The sequence below is a fragment of the Magallana gigas genome, chromosome 1 (genome assembly GCF_963853765.1).
Source record: "Magallana gigas chromosome 1, xbMagGiga1.1, whole genome shotgun sequence".
Taxonomy (NCBI): Eukaryota; Metazoa; Mollusca; class Bivalvia; order Ostreida; family Ostreidae; genus Magallana; species Magallana gigas.
This window is the reverse complement of record NC_088853.1, coordinates 436136-456714: the sequence shown is the minus strand read 5'-3', so window position 1 is coordinate 456714 and position 20579 is coordinate 436136. Positions and strand designations below refer to the sequence as shown.

Sequence of the window (20579 nt, the reverse complement as noted above, 5' to 3'; positions counted from 1 at the left end):
GACAAAAGACCAGTATTTTAAAAAAAGGGTCGGTAAACTGTAGCACATGTAGAGAAAAAAAGACAGAGGTTAGACCATGAAAGTGACACAGAAATGAAGGTCGTTTGTAATAAAAGTCATGTTATTTGCAAACGTACAGAAATGACTCTACTCAACGGCAAGACTCACCACTTCCTGTGTCAGTAAGCACGCGCCCGTTGCTGTAGACTGCCGATCCACCACTGATACCATAGGGAGTTCCACCGCCCCTGTGTGTCAAATAGGTACCAGATCCGCTCCCTACAGTAGACCCAATGTTATAATAGGATCCGCCACCGCCCGTTGATCCTATAGAGTAACTTGATCCGCCCGTCAATACACCCAGGATTACACCACCGGAACCTTATGAATCGTAAAACGATAATATATTTTACACCACAGATAAACGTCTTTTTGAAATTGTTTGAGATAAATTATTTATAGACCCTTACTTATCGGTGCATCAAATGTTAAGAATCCCTTTTCTATGACGTCATTACCTGTGACGTATTGACTTGAGCCGCACGTGTTGCTGTTGTGACACTTGGTGTTGGTCTGAGTCTGAGTGACGACCACCGTTTGTTTCTGTGGAGGCGATCTGTCCACGTAGATAGGGATCCCCGTGTGTTCTGTATCCGGGACCTTGGAGCTGCACGTGTTACTGTTGTGACAGCCCGAGGTTTGTGTGACCAATACGGTTTGTGGGCGTGGCCGGTCTACATATACCGGGATTCCGGTGTGTTCAGTCTCCGGTTTTTGTACATACACTGTCTGTGTGGGGGGTTTCTGTACGTAGTAGGTGTGAGGTTTCTCGCAGCCATTGCAGTCTGTGGACCCTGGCAAATATTGATTATAAAATAAAAATGTATATTAGTATTACAATAACTATCGTTTTCTTTACTGTAAGAAAAAAGAAAAAAAATCAACACAAAATGAACAGTTATTAACAATACCAAATATGTCAGTAATTTAATTAAATGATAATAGCTAACGTTACATATTTTTTGGATTTACCTTATAAGGTAATTTGATGTGACGTCAAGAACATGACGAACGATGTTGCACAGCTTTAGTTCATCGCGTTATAACACGCATTCAAAAATACAAAAAAGTAAACGTATTGAAAATACATAGGAAGACTAGTTTTTATTAAGTCTTAATTAAGAATTAAAGCAAAAGTCAGATCTACCTGTGACGTATACAGCCTCGGTCTGGGGCCGGGGTCTGACATAGGACACCAACTGGGGTTCCACAGGGGGCTCACAATTGTAACACTCGTTCGGGTTTTTGACATAAACAGTTTGAGTTTGTGGTCTAGGCTTGACATATGACACCATCTGGGGTGTGACGTCACAATCATGACACTTGCTCCCTCCTGTGACGTAAACAGTTTCTGTTTGTTTTGGTACTGTTTGTACGTACGTCACTGGTTCGGGTGTAGGTGTGAGGAAGTCAATGTACTCGCAATCAATGCATTCAGCTAGAACAACAAATAAGTATCATTTATTGTCAATTGTTTTTGACGGTGAGTACTTTCCATGTATAATGGATCGGTTTGTGAAACGTATTTATCCTGACGCTTTTTCTTCTATACAATGCGCTAAACGTTCACACACTTGTCCATGTGACTTACACGTGGTCTGGGGCTGTACGTATCCAACTAGACATTCACAGGTGGGACATCCGTCCACACCGCACTTGTACCCGACCTCACAGGAAGTAGGACAGCTGAATGACGTCACACAGTCAACCTTGTGTTGAATGACAACCTCATGTGTGGAGTACCCTGTCCAATCAAAAATATAGATGCATAAAGATAAATACAAGACTAGAGCAAAGCTCGTTGCAAAGCAACGAGTGGGTCTTCCGTTAATGTCGAAAGTAAAGCTTAAAGTTCCTGTAAGAAGCAAAGTTCTTAAACCAATAAACATAAGTAACTCAGAAAAAAAAAAAATAAAATTGAATTATTCTTAGTACGAGTTAACAAAATCCGAATGATTCTTGGTACGAATTAACAAAAACCTTATCGATTTGAAGGACGACTTAGCAAATACAAATCTGAATGTGTAAAAGTACGATTTAATAATTATCGAATATTTTTAGGTACGAGTTAATTTAATTCTGAACATAAAACTATTTTCTAAACCAAGAATGTGGAATCAAAATTTCCGGAAAATCAATTTTAAAACCCCAATATCTCTGTAGTGCACCGTCTGATTTTAAAACGGATTTCAGCGTTAGATTCAACTTAAAAAGTTTTGTTTAATAATTGATATCAAAATATCGCTCAGAAAAGAGTTATTATAAAAAGACTGTGTAGCCCTCCTGGCCCCTATTTTAAGCAGTCAGCCCCTTATTTTATATCAAATAAAGGTCTTGCAAATATAAACATATTTTGTTCAACAAAAGTTAATAAATTGTTAACCGTTTCTGAGATATCTGACAACTGTGGTTTAGGGGCTGACCCTTTAACTCCTTACCTGGGCCACCAACGACAAACTTTTAGATATCATATTATTAAGAACATTATTTTGAGCAACTTTTGTTCTACATCGCTTTTCAAATTATTTCTCCTTTTTCAGATATAGATGACTAAAGTTTTGAATTTATGGCCCCTTAAAACCCCCAATTACGTAATTAAAGACTTAGGCATGGTACTGTATAGATAAACAGCTGTACAATGAACATTTTTGCTTTTATAAAAAATAACAAATTATTTTTCATTTAGGAGTTATTGTAAAAAAAAACTTTAGAGCCTTCTTGGCCCTTAATTTTAGGGGCCAGCCCCTTTTACCTGATATCAAATGAAAGGTCTTGCAAATATACACTAATTTTTTCTACAAATGTTCACGAATTGTTAACTGTTCTCGAGATATCTGAACAATTGTGTTTTAGGGGCCGACCCTCTAACTCCTTAATGGGGCCATCAAAAAACAAATTAAAGAAAGTATATTCTACAAAACATTATTTTGAGCAACTTTTGTTCTACATTGCTTTTCAAAATATTTCTCCTTTTTCAGATATTTGTGATCAAAGTTTTGAATTTCTGGCCCCTTGAAAACCTTAATTACGTAATATATGAATTAGGCATGGTACTACATAGATGAAGAGCTCTACAATAAACATTTTTGCTTCTATAATTCATAACAAATTATTGTTCAGTAAAGAGTTATTGTAAAAAGACTTTAGAGCCCTCTTGGCCCTTAATTTAAGGTACCAGCCCCTTTTTCTTGATATCAAATGAAAGCCCGTGAAATTTGAAACAACTTTTACTTCACATGTTTTGATAAAATATTTATACATCAAAAGGTATAACAGAAAATGTGCAAAAATTTTGTGAACAAATTTGGTGCTAATTTTCAGGTTCAGGCGAGCTTTAAGGCCTTGAGCAATTTTCATAATTGGAAGCATGGGGGTACATCTACAGACATTAATCTACAATCCCTGAAAATTTCAAGCTTCTATCTCGATTAGTTATGAATGAGATGCGTGGACAAAATGACCCTTAAAAATTTATAAAATCGTCAATATCTGAAACCGGAAGTGACGTCAACAATTTTTTTTAATAAAAACATGTATCCCCTACGATGTCCTATAAGTCTGGAAAATTTCGTGCAAATCGGGCGAATAGTTTTTGAGAATTAAAGCTTTAAAGAAGGCAGAAAAAGAATGTTAAGAATAACTAGATTCGATCTCGTTGCGAGCAACGAGTGGGTCTTCCGTCCGATTTTTGAATAGATTAGATTAAACTTATCAATTCAAAGATAAAATCGTTGATCTAAGCAATAAAAATGAAAAAAAAAATTTGCGGCACTCGAGGCTTGAACCCGGGTCGCCTGGGCCATGTCCACGACTATATCGACTGAGCTACTCGGACTCTCGCTTCAGGACTTTGACGCTTAATTTCTCGAGAACGCCTTGATCGATTTTGAAACAAATTACATATTCTGAATCAGTAAAAGGGTCACTATCATCTTATTGGAAAAAATATATAAAAATAAAAAGTTGAAAATTTTCATTTTTTAATTTTGCTTCCGGTGACGACCGGAAGTGACGGCGAACATTCTCTATACCGAGGTGCACTAGGAAATCGATAGATCTATCATCTCTGAAATTCTCAGCTCTCTATCTTTGCTCGTTTTTGAAAAACCCGAGCGACAAAATTGACTTTTTAAAATCGTAAACGGACGATAACTTCCGACCGGAAGTGAATTTTCAAAATCTGTTTCAGCGGTATAAATTTCAGATAACGAGGCTTCAGTCCTGAAAATTTGAGAGAAATCGAACGTCCCATCTCTGAGAAATCGCCTGCACAAAATTTGTAAGACAAAAAAAGAATAATAACTAGATACGACCTCGTTACGAGTAACGAGTAGGTCTTCCGTCCGATTTTTTTTTTTTTTTAGATAAAATGATACCATGAGATATCGATACAATTTCAAAATTACCCCCCCCCCCCCCCAAAAAAAAATAAAATTTGAAGATAAAGAATAAAAACCCTAATTACGCCAGACATGGGCCTGACGATGACTCTTTCAAACCGATAATGTAGAGATCAACAACTTTGATTTTTATAATGCATAACAAAATATTTATCGTTTTCAAGTTATTCGTAATAGAATGTACGAGTCTCTTGGTCCCTAATTAAAGGGGCCAGTCCCTTTTTCTTGATTTTATTGGATAGAACTTTTGATTCTCTACTACTTTTGTTCTATATGTCTTGTCAAAATATCAACTGATAAAAAGATACTGATCAAAACATATGGAAATTTTGATTCGAAATCTGTACCCCATTTTTGTGCCTAAGCGAGCTCCAAGGAATAGCGCCACTGGTGCAAAACAACTAAATAGTGCACAACTTCAAACCATGCTCTACCGATCCTGAAAATTTCAAAGTCATATCTCTTATAGTTTCTGAGATCAACTCTGCACAAAATTGGTCGTAAAAAATTACAAAATCGACCGTAAATCCGGACCGGAAGTGACGACGACAAAAAATTCAAAAACATATAAAATTCAGATAATTTCCCATCATCTGTGAAAAAATTGTACAGATCGGTTGAGTAGTTTTCGAGAAATCGCGTGCACAAAATTTGGAAAAAAAAAATAATAATAAACAGTACGAAAACAATAAGGTCTTCCGTTGGAAACGGAAGACCTTAATAATAACTAGACACGATCTCGTTGCGAGCAACGAGGAGGTCTTCCGTGCGATTTTTTGAAGGTTATATGACCTTGACTATGATATTTGACCCTTTATCTCCTTATTGGGGCAACAAAAAAAAATTGATGGTTGAATTTATTAGGAACATCATGCTCAGCATTTTATTCTATATTGATTTTCAAAATAATTTTTTTAAAAATATTTGTTCTGTTTGAGGTATGTTATCAAAGTTTGGTACTTCTGGCCCCTTAAAACCCATTAAAACCCCTTAATACGGAACACATGATAAAATAATTATAATATGTTGTTAAATAAATGTGAGATGAACATTTTTGCTTCCTAAACATATAACAAAACATTTTTCAGTAAAGTGCTATGGAAGAAAGACTTTAGAGCCCTTTTGGTCCCTAAATTGAAGGGCCAGCCCCTTTTTCTTGGCATCATACGAAAGTTCTTTTGATATTAAACATATTTTGTTCAACAAGTGTTTAGAAATTCTTTGCTGTTTTTGAGCTATCTGGGATATGACGTTTTAGGGGCCGACCCCTAATCTCCTTATTGGGGCCAGATAACGAAAATTTTGTATTGAATATTGTTTAAAACATCATTCTAAACATCTTTTATTCTATATTGCTTTTTAAAATATTTGTCCTTTTTGAGATATATTCGATCGAAGTTTTGGACTTTTGGCCCCTTAAAACCCCTATTTACGTAACGCATAATAAAAAATTTATAATGTATAGTTTAATTATTAAAAGATGAACATTTTTGCTTCTTAAACATATGACAAAATATTTCTCAGTAAAGTGCTATGGAAGACAGACTTTAGAGCCCTTTTGGCCCCTAAATTGAAGGGCCAGCCCCTTTTTCTTGGCATCATACGAAAGTTCTTTTGATATTAAACATATTTTGTACAACAAGTGTTTAGAAATTCTTTGCCGTTTTTGAGCTATCTGGGATATGATATTTAAGGGGCCGACCCCTAATCTCCTTATTGGGGCCAGATAACGAAAATTTTATGATTGAATATTGTTTAAAACATCATTCTAAGCATCTTTTATTCTATATTGCTTTTTAAAATATTTGTCCTTTTTGAGATATATTCGATCGAAGTTTTGGACTTTTGGCCCCTTAAAACCCCTAATTACGTAACGCATAATAAACAATTTATAATGTGTAGTTTTATTAGTAAAAAATGAACATTTTTGCTTCTTTAACATATTACAAAATATTTCTCAGTAAAGTGCCATAGGAGAAAGACTTTAGAGCCCTTTTGGCCCCTTATTTAAGGGACCAGCCCCTTTTTCTTGTTATCAAACGAAAGATCCTGTAAATATAAATTTTATTTGCTCTATATGTTATGGTAAAATATTTTCAGGAAAGGAGATAAAGAACGAAAACCATTAAAAATTACGTCGTTTTTTTAAACTCGATTTTCGGGCCCAGGCGAGCTTCGACGCCTTTGAAGCCAGACAACCACAAATGCCTTTAAACACATCTACAATCTTTTGTCTACAATCCCTGAAAATTTAAATTCAATATCTTTTTTCGTTTAAGAGGAGATAGCAGGACAAAATGGCCCTCTAAAAATCACTAAAACGTCAATATCTCCCGAACGGAAATGACGTCATTAAAATAAAAAATTATATATAAGGTTTTTATCAATATCTACAAGATCTGAAATTTTCACGAAAATCGGTCAAGTCGTTTTCAAAAAATCGCTTGTACAAAAAAGCGTAAGAAAAAAAAAAAATAAAAGGGAAAAAGAAACAAAGCAATAACAATAAGGTCTTCCGTTGGAAACGGAAGACCTTAACTAGATTCGATCTCGTTGCGAGCAACGAGTGGGTCTTCCGTCCAATTTTTGAATAGATAAGATTAAACTTATCAATTCAAAGATAAAATCGTAGATCTAAGCGAAAAAAAAAAAAAAAATTTGCGGCACTCGAGGCTTGAACCCGGGTCGCCTGGGCCATGTCCACGACTATAACGACTGAGCTACTCGGACTCCGCTTCAGAACTTTGACGCTTAATTTCTCGAGAATGCCTTGATCGATTTTAAAACTAATTACATATTCTTAATCAGTAAAAGGGTCACTATAAGGTGTAAAAATTTCATAGAAAAATATTAAAAAATAAAAAAGTCGAAAAATTCAATTTTTCAAATTTCCTTCCGGTGACGACCGGAAGTGACGGCAGACATTCTCTTGACCGAGGTACATTAGAAAAACGGTAGATCTATCATCTCTGAAAATTTCAGCTCTATATCTTTGCTCGTTTTTGAGAAACCCGACAGACAAAATTGACTTTTTAAAATCGTAAACGGACGATAACTTCCGACCGGAAGTGTATTTTCAAAAAATAAAAATTATATATCAGGTTTAGATGAAAACACGTTTATATTGAAAATTTGAGCGAAATCGACCCAGCCATCTCCGAGAAATCGTCTGCACAAAATCGGTAAGAAAAAAAAAGAATAATAACTAGATTCGATCTCGTTGCGAGCAACGAGTGGGTCTTCCGTGAGATTTTTGAGTAGAGAAGACGACTTTTAACACGAAATTGTTATTCTATCCAAAAAAATAGGAAAATTTTTTTTCGGCAGTCGGGGCTTGAACCCGGGTCACCTGGGCCATGTCCACGACTATATCAACTGAGCTACTCGGGCTCTCGCTTCAGGACTTTGACGCTTAATTTCTCGAGAACGCCTTGATCGATTTTAAAACAAATTACATATTCTGAATCAGTAAGAGGGTCACTATCAACTGTTAAAATATAAAAAAGAAATATTAAAAAATGAAAAAGTCGAAAAATTCAATTTTTCAATTTTTTTTCCTATGACAAAAAGAAGTGACGGCGGACACTTTCTTGAGTGTGTTGCGCCAGAAAAACAGTAGGTCTATCATCTCTGAAAATTTCAGCCTTATATCTTTACCCATTTTTGAAAAACCTGTCAGACAAAATGGACTTTTAAAAATCGTAAAATGACGATAACTTCCGAACGGAAGTGAATTTTTCAAAAATTTTCCGGCGGTACAAACTTCAGACGGCGGGGCATCTTTACTGAAAATTTAAAAGAAATCGAACGAGTAATCGCCGAGAAATCTTCTGCACAAAATGTGTAAGGAAAAAAAGAATAATAATAATAATAATAATAATAGAATTGAAAAAGAAACCGAAGAATAATAGAAGGGTCTTCCGCTGGAGACGGAAGACCCTAATAATAACTAGATTCGATCTCGTTGCGAGCAACGAGTGGGTCTTCCGTCCAATTTTTGAATAGATAAGATTAAACTTATCAATTTAAAGATAAAATCGTAGATCTAAGGGAAAAAAAAAAAATTGCGGCACTCGAGGCTTGAACCCGGGTCGCCTTGGCCATGTCCACGACTATAACGACTGAGCTACTCGGACTCCGCTTCAGAACTTTGACGCTTAATTTCTCGAGAATGCCTTGATCGATTTTAAAACTAATTACATATTCTTAATCAGTGAAAGGGTCACTATAAGGTGTAAAAATTTCAAAGAAAAATATTAAAAAATAAAAAAGTCGAAAAATTCAATTTTTCACATTTCCTTCCGGTGACGACCGGAAGTGACGGCGGACATTCTCTTGACCGAGGTACATTAGAAAAACGGTAGATCTATCATCTCTGAAAATTTCAGCTCTATATCATTGCTCGTTTTTGAGAAACCCGACAGACAAAATTGACTTTTTAAAATCGTAAACGGACGAAAACTTCCGACCGGAAGTGTATTTTCAAAAAAAAAAAATTATATATCAGGTTTAGATAAAAACACGTTTATATTGAAAATTTTAGCGAAATCGACCCAGCCATCTCCGAGAAATCGTCTGCACAAAATCGGTAAGAAAAAAAAAGAATAATAATAAGAACTAGAGCAAAGCTCGTTGCAAAGCAACGAGTGGGTCTTCCGTTAATGTCGGAAGTAAAGCTGGAAGTTCCTGTAAGAAGCAGAGCTCTTAAACCATTAACAAGAGTAACTAAAATAAAAAGATGAAAAAATCGAATTATTCCTGGTACGACTTAACAAAATCCGAATGATTTTACGTACGACTTAACAAACACCTTTCCGATTTCAAGAACGACTTAACAAAAAAAATCCGAATTGTTCAAGTACGACTTAACAATAATTTTTGGTACGAGTTAATTCTGCTTTGAACATTACGCTATTTTTTAAACCAAGGACACGGAAACAAAATTTCCGGAAAAATCAATTTTTAAACCCCGATATCTCTTTAATGAATCGTCCGATTTTAAAACGGTTTTCAGTTTTAGATTCAGCTTTATAAGCTCTATAAAACACATATTCATTTTTGATTTGATCAGAAAATTCATTTTTTCGAAAAATTTATTTCACTTCCGGTTTCGACAGGAAGTGACAGATTTTCATTTCGAGCCTTATTACAGAGGTAAATCGATCAATTCATAACCATTGAAAATTTCAAGCCTCTATCTTAAAGCGTTTTTGAGAAAAATCCGGGACAAAATGTCTTTTTGAAATTTTTAAAAATGACGTCACGTCAAAACGGAGGTGACGTTCTCTTAAAAATTTTAACATTCTTAAGGGACGCCAACTTGCAAAAATCTCTGAAAATTTCATCAAAATCGGTAAAAAACCTTTTGAGTTATGAAGCAAAAAAGGAGTCAGAAGAAAAGAAAAAGAATAATAATAATAATAATAAAAAGAAACCGAAGAATAACAAGAGGGTCTTCCGTTGAAAACGGAAGACCCTAATAAGAAAAGTGAAAAAGAAACAATAGAATAATAGAAGGGTCTTCCGCTGAAGACGGAAGACCCTAACTAGATTCGATCTCGTTGCGAGCAACGAGTGGGTCTTCCGTCCGATTTTTGAATAGATAAGATTAAACTTATCAATTCAAAGATAAAATCGTAGATCTAAGCGAAAAAAAAAAAAAAAAATTTGCGGCACTCGAGGCTTGAACCCGGGTCGCCTGGGCCATGTCCACGACTATAACGACTGAGCTACTCGGACTCCGCTTCAGAACTTTGACGCTTAATTTCTCGAGAATGCCTTGATCGATTTTAAAACTAATTACATATTCTTAATCAGTAAAAGGGTCACTATAAGGTGTAAAAATTTCAAAGAAAAATATTAAAAAATAAAAAAGTCGAAATATTCAATTTTTCAAATTTCCTTCCGGTGACGACTGGAAGTGACGGCGGACATTCTCGATACCGAGGTACATTAGAAAAACGGTAGATCTATCATCTCTGAAAATTTCAGCTCTATATCTTTGCTCGTTTTTGAGAAACCCGACAGACAAAATTGACTTTTTAAAATCGTAAACGGACGATAACTTCCTACCGGAAGTTTATTTTCAAAAATGGATAAAAAACAATAAACTTCAGATTAAGTCACGTTAATCTTGAAAATTTGAATGAAATCGGTTGAGCCATCTCTGAGAAATCGTCTGCACAAAATCGGTAAGAAAAAAAAAGAATAATAATAAGAAAAGTGAAAAAGAAACAATAGAATAATAGAAGGGTCTTCCGCTGAAGACGGAAGACCCTAACTAGACACGATCTCGTTGCGAGCAACGAGGAGGTCTTCCGTTCGAATTTTAGAATGAAATATGACATCATCGACTTTGATTTTCGACAACAAAACATGTTATGGAAAAAGGAGTGAAGTACTAATGCTTTATTGTATCGCTTTTTATAAATTCTCTTGCTTTTTTAAATGCTTGCATTTCTTTCAATTAAGATAGAAAAGATCAAAGTTGTTTACCTCTGGTCCCTAAAATCCCTAATTGGGTAACGCAAGAAAATCATTATATTGTTAGGATATATAAACGTATTATACATAATCTAGCTTTAATAACCTTTCACAAAATGGCTCTCATTAAAGGGCTATAGATAAAAGGTTTTAGAGCTCTTTGATCCCCTAATTTAAGGGGCAAGTCCCTTTTTCTTGGATTCAAATGAAAGGACATTTAATTCTGAACACATTTTGTCAACAAGTGTTTAGAAATTCGTTACCGTTCTGGAGATATATGAGAAAGAAGGTTTTAGGGGCTGATCCCTTATCTCCTCATAGGGGCCGTTTAACGAAATTTTGAAGGTCGTATATTGTTAAGAACATCATTTTCAACAACTTTTCTTCTGTACTGCATTTCAAAATATTTTTTCTTTCTGAGATATGGGTGATCAAAATTTTGGACTTTTGGCCCCTAAAAACCCCTAATTACAAAACACGTGATAAAATCATTACTTGAAAACAAATTTTGTTCAACAAGTGTTTAGAAATTCGTTACCGTTCTGGAGATATATGAGAAAGATGGTTTTAGGGGCCGATCCCATAACTCCTTATAGGGGCCGTTTAACGAATTTTTAAAGGTTGCATTTTGTTGAGAAAATCATTTTGAACAACTTTTCTTCTGTACTGCATTACAAAATATTTTTTTCTTTCTGAGATATGGGTGATCAAAATTTTGGATTTTTGGCCCCTAAAAACCCTTAATTACGTAACACATGATAAAATCATTACATTGCTTGAATACATAACATTGAGATAAACACATTTGCTTCTATAACATTTCACATAATATCTCTCAGTAAAGGGCTACAGATTAAAGAATTTAGAGCCCTTTGGTCCCCTAATTTGAGGGGCCATCCCCTTCTTCTTGATATCAAATGAAAGGTCATTTAATTCTAAACAAAATTTGTTCAACAAGTGTTTAGAAATTCGTTACCGTTCTGGAGATATATGAGAAAGAAGGTTTTAGGGGCCGGTCCCTTATCTCCTTTTAGGGGCCGTTTAACGAAATTTTGACGGTTGCATTTTGTTAAGAACATCGTTTTGAACAACTTTTCTTCTGTATTGCATTACAAAATATTTTTCCTTTCTGAGATATGGGTGATCGAAATTTTGGACTTTTGGCCCCTAAAAACCCTTAATTACGTAACACATAATAAAATCATTACATTGCTTGACTACATAACATTGAGATAAACATATTTGCTTCTATAATCTATTACAAAATATCCCTCGGCAAAGAGTTATGGGTAAAAGACTTTAGAGCCCTCTAGGTCCTTAATTTGTGGGGTCAGCCCCTTTTTCTTGATATCAGCTGAAAGGTCTTGTAAAAATAAACTTTTTTTACATTACATGTTTCAACAAAATATTTTCCAGAAAAGAGATGAAGAGAAAAAAGCACAAAAATTTACGACGCTTTTTTAATGTCAATTTTCGAGCCATAGCGAGCTTTGGCGCCAATAGTGCTAAACATACAAAACAACAATCATGCAAAACTTCAATCTTTCCTTTGCCAACCGTAGAAATTTGAGCTCAAAATCTCTTATAGTTTAGTAGAACGGCCGCAGACAAAATACCCATATTAAAAATAGAAAAATCTCAATATCTCAAAAACGGATGTGACGTCATCAATGCAAAAAATTTGCTATCAAGTTCAGACCACTATCTATCACATCTGAAAATTTGATGGAGATCGGTTGAACAGTTTTTGAGAAATCGCGTGCACAAAAATGGGAAGAAAAAAAAAGAATAAAAATAATAGGGAAAAAGAAACCGAAGAATAACAATAAGGTCTTCCGTTGGAAACGGAAGACCTTAACTAGATTCGATCTCGTTGCGAGCAACGAGTGGGTCTTCCGTCCAATTTTTGAATAGATTAGATTTAACTTATCAATTCAAAGATAAAATCGTAGATCTAAACGAAAAACAGAGAAAAAAAAATTGCGGCCCTCGGGGCTTGAACCCGGGTCGCCTGAGCCATGTCCACGACTATACCGACTGAGCTACTCGGACTCTCGCTTCAGAACTTTGACGCTTAATTTCTCGAGAATGCCTTGATCGATTTTAAAACAAATTACATATTCTGAATCAGTAAAACGGTCACTATAAGTTGTAAAAATTTCAAAATAAAATATTAAAAAATAAAAAAGTCGAAAAATTCAATTTTTCAAATTTCCTTCCGGTGACAACCGGAAGTGATGACGGACATTCTCTTGACCGAGGTACACCAGAAAAACGGTAGATCTATCATCTGAAAATTTCAGCTCTATATCTTTACGCGTTTTTGAGAAACGTCGCAGACAAAATTCACTTTAAAAAATCGTTTATTGACGATAACTTCCGACCGGAAGTGAATTTTAAAAACATTTCACGGGGGTACAAACTTCATATAACGAGGCATCATCAGTGCAAATTTGAAGGAAATCGAATCAGCCATTTCCGAGAAATCGCCTGCACAAAATGTGTAAGGAAAAAAAGAATAATAATAATAAAATTGAAAAAGAAACAATACAATAATAGAAGGGTCTTCCGCTGAAGACGGAAGACCCTAATAATAATAAGAATAAGAAAAGTGAAAAAGAAACAATAGAATAATAGAAGGGTCTTCCGCTGAAGACGGAAGACCCTAATAACTAGATTCGATCTCGTTGCGAGCAACGAGTGGGTCTTCCGTCCAATTTTTGAATAGATAAGATTAAACTTATCAATTCAAAGATAAAATCATAGATCTAAGCGAAAAAAAGAGAAAAAAATTTTGCGGCACTCGAGGCTTGAACCCGGGTCGCCTGGGCCATGTCCACGACTATAACGACTGAGCTACTCGGACTCCGCTTCAGAACTTTGACGCTTAATTTCTCGAGAATGCCTTGATCGATTTTAAAACAAATTACATATTCTGAATCAATAAAAGGGTCACTATCATCTAATTTGAAAAAATATATCTAAACAAAAAGTTGAAAATTTTCATTTTTTAAATTTGCTTCCGGTGACGACCGGAAGTGACGGCCAACATTCTCTTGACCGAGGTGCACGAGGATATTGCTAGATCTATCATCTCTGAAAATTTCAATTCTCTATCTTTACTCGTTTTTGAGAAACATCGCCAACAAAATTGACTTTTAAAAATCGTAAAACGACGTTAACTTCCGACCGGAAGTGAATTTTTAAAAATTGTTCCTGCGGTATAAAATTCATATGACTAGGCATCAGCCCTGAAAATTTGAAGGAAATCGAACGAGTCATCTCCGAGAAATCGCCTGCACAAAATTTGTAAGACAAAAAAAGAATAATAACTAGATTCGATCTCGTTGCGAGCAACGAGTGGGTCTTCCGTCCGATTATTGAATAGATTTGATTAAACTTATCAATTCAAAGATAAAATCGTAGATCTAAGCGAAAAAAAAGAGAAAAAAAATTTGCGGCACTCGAGGCTTGAACCCGGGTCGCCTGGGCCATGTCCACGACTCTATCGACTGAGCTACTCGGACTCTCGCTTCAGGACTTTGACGCTTAATTTCTCGAGAACGCCTTGATCGATTTTGAAACAAATTACATATTCTGAATCAGTAAAAGGGTCACTATCATCTTATTGGAAAAAATATATAAAAATAAAAAGTTGAAAATTTTCATTTTTTAATTTTGCTTCCGGTGACGACCGGAAGTGACGGCGAACATTCTCTATACCGAGGTGCACCAGGAAATCGATAGATCTATCATCTCTGAAATTCTCAGCTCTCTATCTTTGCTCGTTTTTGAAAAACCTGAGCGACAAAATTGACTTTTTAAAATCGTAAACGGACGATAACTTCCGACCGGAAGTGAATTTTCAAAATCTGTTTCAGCGGTATAAATTTCAGATAACGAGGCTTCAGTCCTGAAAATTTGAGAGAAATCGATCGTCCCATCTCTGAGAAATCGCCTGCACAAAATTTGTAAGACAAAAAAAGAATAATAATAATAATAATAACTAGACTCTTGTTGCAAAAGCAACAAAAAGGTCTTCCGTTTTGATATACATGAATCAATTTAACCGTAGACATTGCTTCTCTGACATAGAGAAAATAGTTTATATGATAAGTATTGTAAATGATATATCCAGACCATGTAAAACAACGAGATTGAAAAAGAAATCAATTTTTGAAGTACTCTCTGTGACGACCGGAAGTAATGCCGAACTAAACAAAACAGGTTATAAAGTTTGGTTGTTAAAAATATGATTTATTTGAATCCTTCCGGTGAAAACCGGAAGTGGCAGTTGACAAAATAAAACCCGCTAAACATATCATCAATCAAATGTCTATCATTCATGAAAGCTTTGTGTTTCATTCACTTACAGTGACAAAAATCTTGCGGGCATCAAATTTGTAAAAGAAAAAGCTACACAGAGATATTTGAGATATCTCACCGGAAGGAACAGTTATTTGAAAATTTAACATTATAAAGATGACACATCTAAGATTGTATACTGATATATTCATTCCATGTAAAAGAAATAAATAAAGAAAAAACATATTATTTGTAGTGCTTCCGGTGACAACCGGAAGTTACGCCGAACAAAATAAAATAGTTTTAAAAAATGTACATATATAGGTCTATCATCCCACAAAGTTTGATTGTTCAGGTCGACATCATTTATGAGATCTCGTCGAAATAAGGTTTTTTGTCTCGGGACAGGAAACGGACAAACGGAAGCGTTCAATGTAAATTGTATATTAATTTATCATAGGTACTAGACCTGTAGCCATTGGCTACTATTTATAGCATATAACCTGTAGAACAGGTATTCAAGTTAAGCACGATTTTCACTCATTCGAAGGCTTTTCTTTGCCGCATTTGCACAATCCCCACCCACCCACCCACTTATTTAGTGACATTTAAAAATCAAGGACTGTGCACTATGTAAAATGTTTTATTTCAGAAAAAAGTTTGAAGAATCTTTATATGTATTTGTACGTGTAAATAAATGCAGCAAAATAAGCGCTTCCTTCACTAATCATGTGTTTTGTTATTATTGTAAATAATTTATGTTCGGTTGAGTGGAACGGATAAGAACATAATAAATATTTCTTGTATACTTGTCTTTTGTACATTATTGTTCATCGAAGTCACTACAAATATCAATGAAAAACAGTTAAACTGATAAAAAGTTCGATTTGTTTGAGCTCCTCTTGTGTGGACCAGAAGTGACGGAAGACAAAATGAAACCGGTTAAACATATCTTCAATATAATGTCTATCATTCATGAACGTTTTGCGCTTTGATCATTTATAGATTCTGAGAACTTGTTTGTACAAAATGAGTTTCAAAAAAGCTACCTGAGATATTTGAGATATCTCACCGGAAGTAGAATGTTTTTGTTGATATAACATTGCATTGATAACGTATGTATAGATTGATATTTATATATCTATTCTATGACAAAAGAATTTAATGCGTAAAAATAGTTATTTTTGAAGAGCTTCCGGTGACGACCGGAAGTTACGCCAAACAAAACAGAATAGTGTAAACACATGTACATACATAGGTCTATCATCCCACAAAGTTTTATTGTTCAAGTTGTCATCGTTTTTGAGATCTCATCGAAATAAGGTTTTTTGTCTCGGGACAGGAAACGGACAAACGGAAGTGCTTAATGTAAATTTTATTAGTTATTTTTTGTATACTTGCCCTTTGCATTTTATTGTTCATCGAGCACACTACAGATATCAAAGACAAAAAGTTTAACTGATAAAAAGTTCGATTTGTTTGAACTCCTCTTGTGTGGACCGGAAGTGACGGAAGACAAAATGAAACCGGTTAAACACATCCTCAATCAAATGTCTATCATCCATAAAAGTCTTGTCCTTTGATCACTTATAGTTTCTGAGATCTCGCGGGTACAAAATGTGTTTTAAAACAGCTACCTGAGATGATTGAGATATCTCACCGGAAGTAGAATTTTTTTGTTGATTTAAAATTGGATAGATAACTTATGTGTAGATTTATACTTATATATTTAATTTGTGGAAAATGAATTTATTACGTGAAATGACTATTTTTTAAGTGCTTCCGGTGACGACCGGAAGTTACGACGAACAAAACAAAAGTGTTTAAACACATCTACATACACAGGTCTATTATCGTACAAAGTTTCGTTGTTCAAGTCTTTACCTTTCTTGAGATCTCGAGGTGACAAGCTTTTTTGTTGTGGGACAGGAAACGGACGACCGGAAATGATTTTTGAAAAAATGAAAAAAATGTCCCTAGCGTTTATCATTTCCTATTATTCCTAAAAATTTCAAGGAAATATATCCAGTCATCTCTGAGAAAATCGGGGAAAAAAATAAGAATAACTAGACTCTTGTTGCTATAGCAACAAAAAGGTCTTCCGTTCCTCATGTATTAATCTGCACAAAAAATCCAGTTATCTTGTAAACAGAAAATGGATATAATATATATAAGCTTTGTGTCTTGATCTATCACAGTTTCTGAGATCTTATTTATACTTTGTTTTTAAAAAAGAAGGCTATCTGAGATATATGAGATGTCTCACCGGAAGTAGAACTTTTTTTTACCATGTGTAGATGACTTTTTGTATTTCTATAGCTAAATGTTACTTCAATGCTAAATAACCAAAATATTTTGAAAAAATCAAAATTGGGTGTACTTCCTGTGACGACCGGAAGTTACGCCGGATAAAACAAAATAGTGTTAACACATGTACATATATAGGTCTATCATCCCACAATGTTTGGTTGTTCAAGTCGTTACTGTTTTTGAGATCTCGTCGAAATAAGGTTTATGGTTTCTGGACAGGAAACGGGCAAACGGAAGTGTTCAATGTAAATTGTATTCAATATTTCTTGTATACTTGCCATTTGTACATTATTTTTCATTTATCTAACTAAAAATATCAAAGGAAAACAGTTAAACTGATAAACAGCTCGATTTTTTTTAACTCTTCCGGTATGGACCGGAAGTGACGGAAGACAAAATGAAACCGGTTAAACACATCTTCAATCAAATGTCTATCATCCATGAAAGTTTCGTGTCTTGATCGCTTATAGTTTCCGAGATCTCGCGGGTACAAATTGTGTTTTTAAAAAGCTACCTGAGATAATTGAGATATCTCACCGGAAGTAGAATTTTTTTGTTGATATAACATTGCATAGGTAACTTATGTATAGAATTATAGTTTAATGTTTATTCTATGGAAAAGAAATTTAATGCGTAGAAATAATAATTTTTGAAGTGCTTCCGGTGACGACCGGAAGTTACGACGAACAAAACAAAATAGTTTAAACACATCTTCAGCTATAGGTCTATCATCCCACAAAGTTTGGGTGTTCAAAACTTTACCGTTTTTGAGATCTCGAGGTGACAAGCTTTTTCAACGCGGGACAGGAAACGCACGACCGGAAATGAATTTTGAAAAAATGAAAAAAACGCCTAGAGATATTATCATTTTCTTTCATTCCAGAAAATTTCAAAAATATCTATCCAGCCATCTCCGAGAAATCTTGTGGACAAAAAAAGGAAAAAAAAAAATAATAATAATAAAAAACCTTACAATCACTATAAGGTCTTCCGTTGAAAACGGAAGACCTTAATAATAATAACTAGACTCTTGTTGCAAAAGCAACAAAAAGGTCTTCCGTTTTGATATACATGAATCAATTTAACCGTAGACATTGCTTCTTTTACATAGAGAGAATAGTTAATATGATAAGTATTGTAAATGATATATTCAGACGTTACTTCCATGTAAAACAACGAGATTGAAAAAAGAAATCAATTTTTGAAGTACTCTCTGTGACGACCGGAAGTAATGCCGAACTAAACAAAACAGGTTACAAAGTTTGGTTGTTAAAAATATGATTTATTTGAATCCTTCCGGTGAAAACCGGAAGTGGCAGTTGACAAAATAAAACCCACTAAACATATCATCAATTAAATGTCTATCATTCATGAAAGCTTTGTGTCTCATTCACTTACAGTGACAAAAATCTTGCAGGCATCAAATTTGTAAAAGGGAAAGCTACAGAGAGATATTTGAGATATCTCACCGGAAGGAACAGTTATTTGAAAATTTAACATTATAAAGATGACACATCTAAGATTGTATACTGATATATTCATTCCAGGTAAAAGAAATAAATAAAGAAAAAACATATTATTTGTAGTGTTTCCGGTGACAACCGGAAGTTACGCCGAACAAAATAAAATAGTTTTATAAAATGTTCATATATAGGTCTATCATCCCACAAAGTTTGATAGTTCAAGTCAACATCGTTTATGAGATCTCGTCGAAATAAGGTTTTTTGTCTCGAGACATAAAACGGACAAACGGAAGTGTTCAATGTAAATTGTATTAAATATTTCTTGTATACTTGTTTTTTGTACATTATTGTTCATCGAGCTCACTACAAATATCAAAGAAAAACAGTTAAACTGATAAAAAGTTCGATTTGTTTGAACTCCTATTGTGTGGACCGGAAGTGACGGAAGACGAAATGAAACCGGTTAAACAAATCTTCAATAAAATGTCTATCATCCATGAACGTTTTGCGCTTTGATCACTTATAGTTTCTGAGATCTCGTTTGTACAAAATGTTTCAAAAAAGCTACCTGAGATATTTGAGATATCTCACCGGAAGTAGAATTTTTTTGTTGATAAAACATTGCATTGATAACGTATGTATAGATTTATACTTATATATCTATTCTATGGCAAAAGAATTTAATGCGTAAAAATAGTTATTTTTGAAGAGCTTCCGGTGACGACCGGAAGTTACGCCGAACAAAACAGAATAGTGTAAACTCATGTACATACATAGGTCTATCATCCCACAAAGTTTTATTGTTCAAGTTGTCACCGTTTTTGAGATCTCATCGAAATAAGGTTTATTGTCTCGGGACAGGAAACGGACAAACGGAAGTGCTTAATGTATATTTTATTAGTTATTTTTTGTATACTTGCCCTTTGTAATTTATTGTTCATCGAGCACACCACAGATATCAAAAACAAAAAGTTAAACTGATAAACAGCTCGATTTGTTTGAACTCTTTCTGTGTGGACCGGAAGTGACGGAAGACAAAATGAAACCGGTTAAACACATCCTCAGTCAAATGTCTATCATCCATAAAAGTCTTGTGCTTTGATCTCTTATAGTCACTGATATCTCGTTTGTACAAAATGTGTTTCAAAAAAGCTACCTGAGATATTTAAGATATCTCACCGGAAGTGGAATATTGTTGTTGATATATCATCGCATATATAACTTTTGTGTAGATTTATGTTTAAATATTTATTCTATTGAAAAGGAATTTAATGCGTAAAAGTTGATAATTTTGAAGTACTTCCGGTGACGACCGGAAGTTACGACGAACAAAACAAAATAGTTTAAACACATCTACAACTATAGGTCTATCATCCCACAAAGTTTGGATGTTTAAGTCTCGACCGTTTTTGAGATCTCGAATGTACAAGCTTTTTCAACGCGGGACAGGAAACGGACGACCGGAAATGATTTTTGACAAAATGAAAAAAACGCCTCGAGATATTAACACTTTCTATTAGTCCTGAAAATTTCAAGAAAATCCATCAAGCCATCTCTG

General features: G+C 34.5%; 1 protein-coding gene across 3 annotated transcripts in view; it reads right to left on the bottom strand.

The window, feature by feature from the left end:
- The window catches only part of LOC117687408 (uncharacterized), a 102041-nt gene that overhangs the window by 158 nt on the left and 81304 nt on the right, over nucleotides 1-20579 (bottom strand). For all 3 annotated transcript variants that reach the window (XM_066076019.1, XM_066076030.1, XM_066076027.1), the window contains 4 exons: nucleotides 1652-1804; nucleotides 1208-1498; nucleotides 519-854; nucleotides 169-381 (listed from right to left, as the gene is read on the bottom strand). In XM_066076019.1, coding sequence (XP_065932091.1) covers nucleotides 169-381; nucleotides 519-854; nucleotides 1208-1498; nucleotides 1652-1804 — 993 coding nt within the window. The remainder of the gene's footprint in view (nucleotides 1-168; nucleotides 382-518; nucleotides 855-1207; nucleotides 1499-1651; nucleotides 1805-20579) is intronic.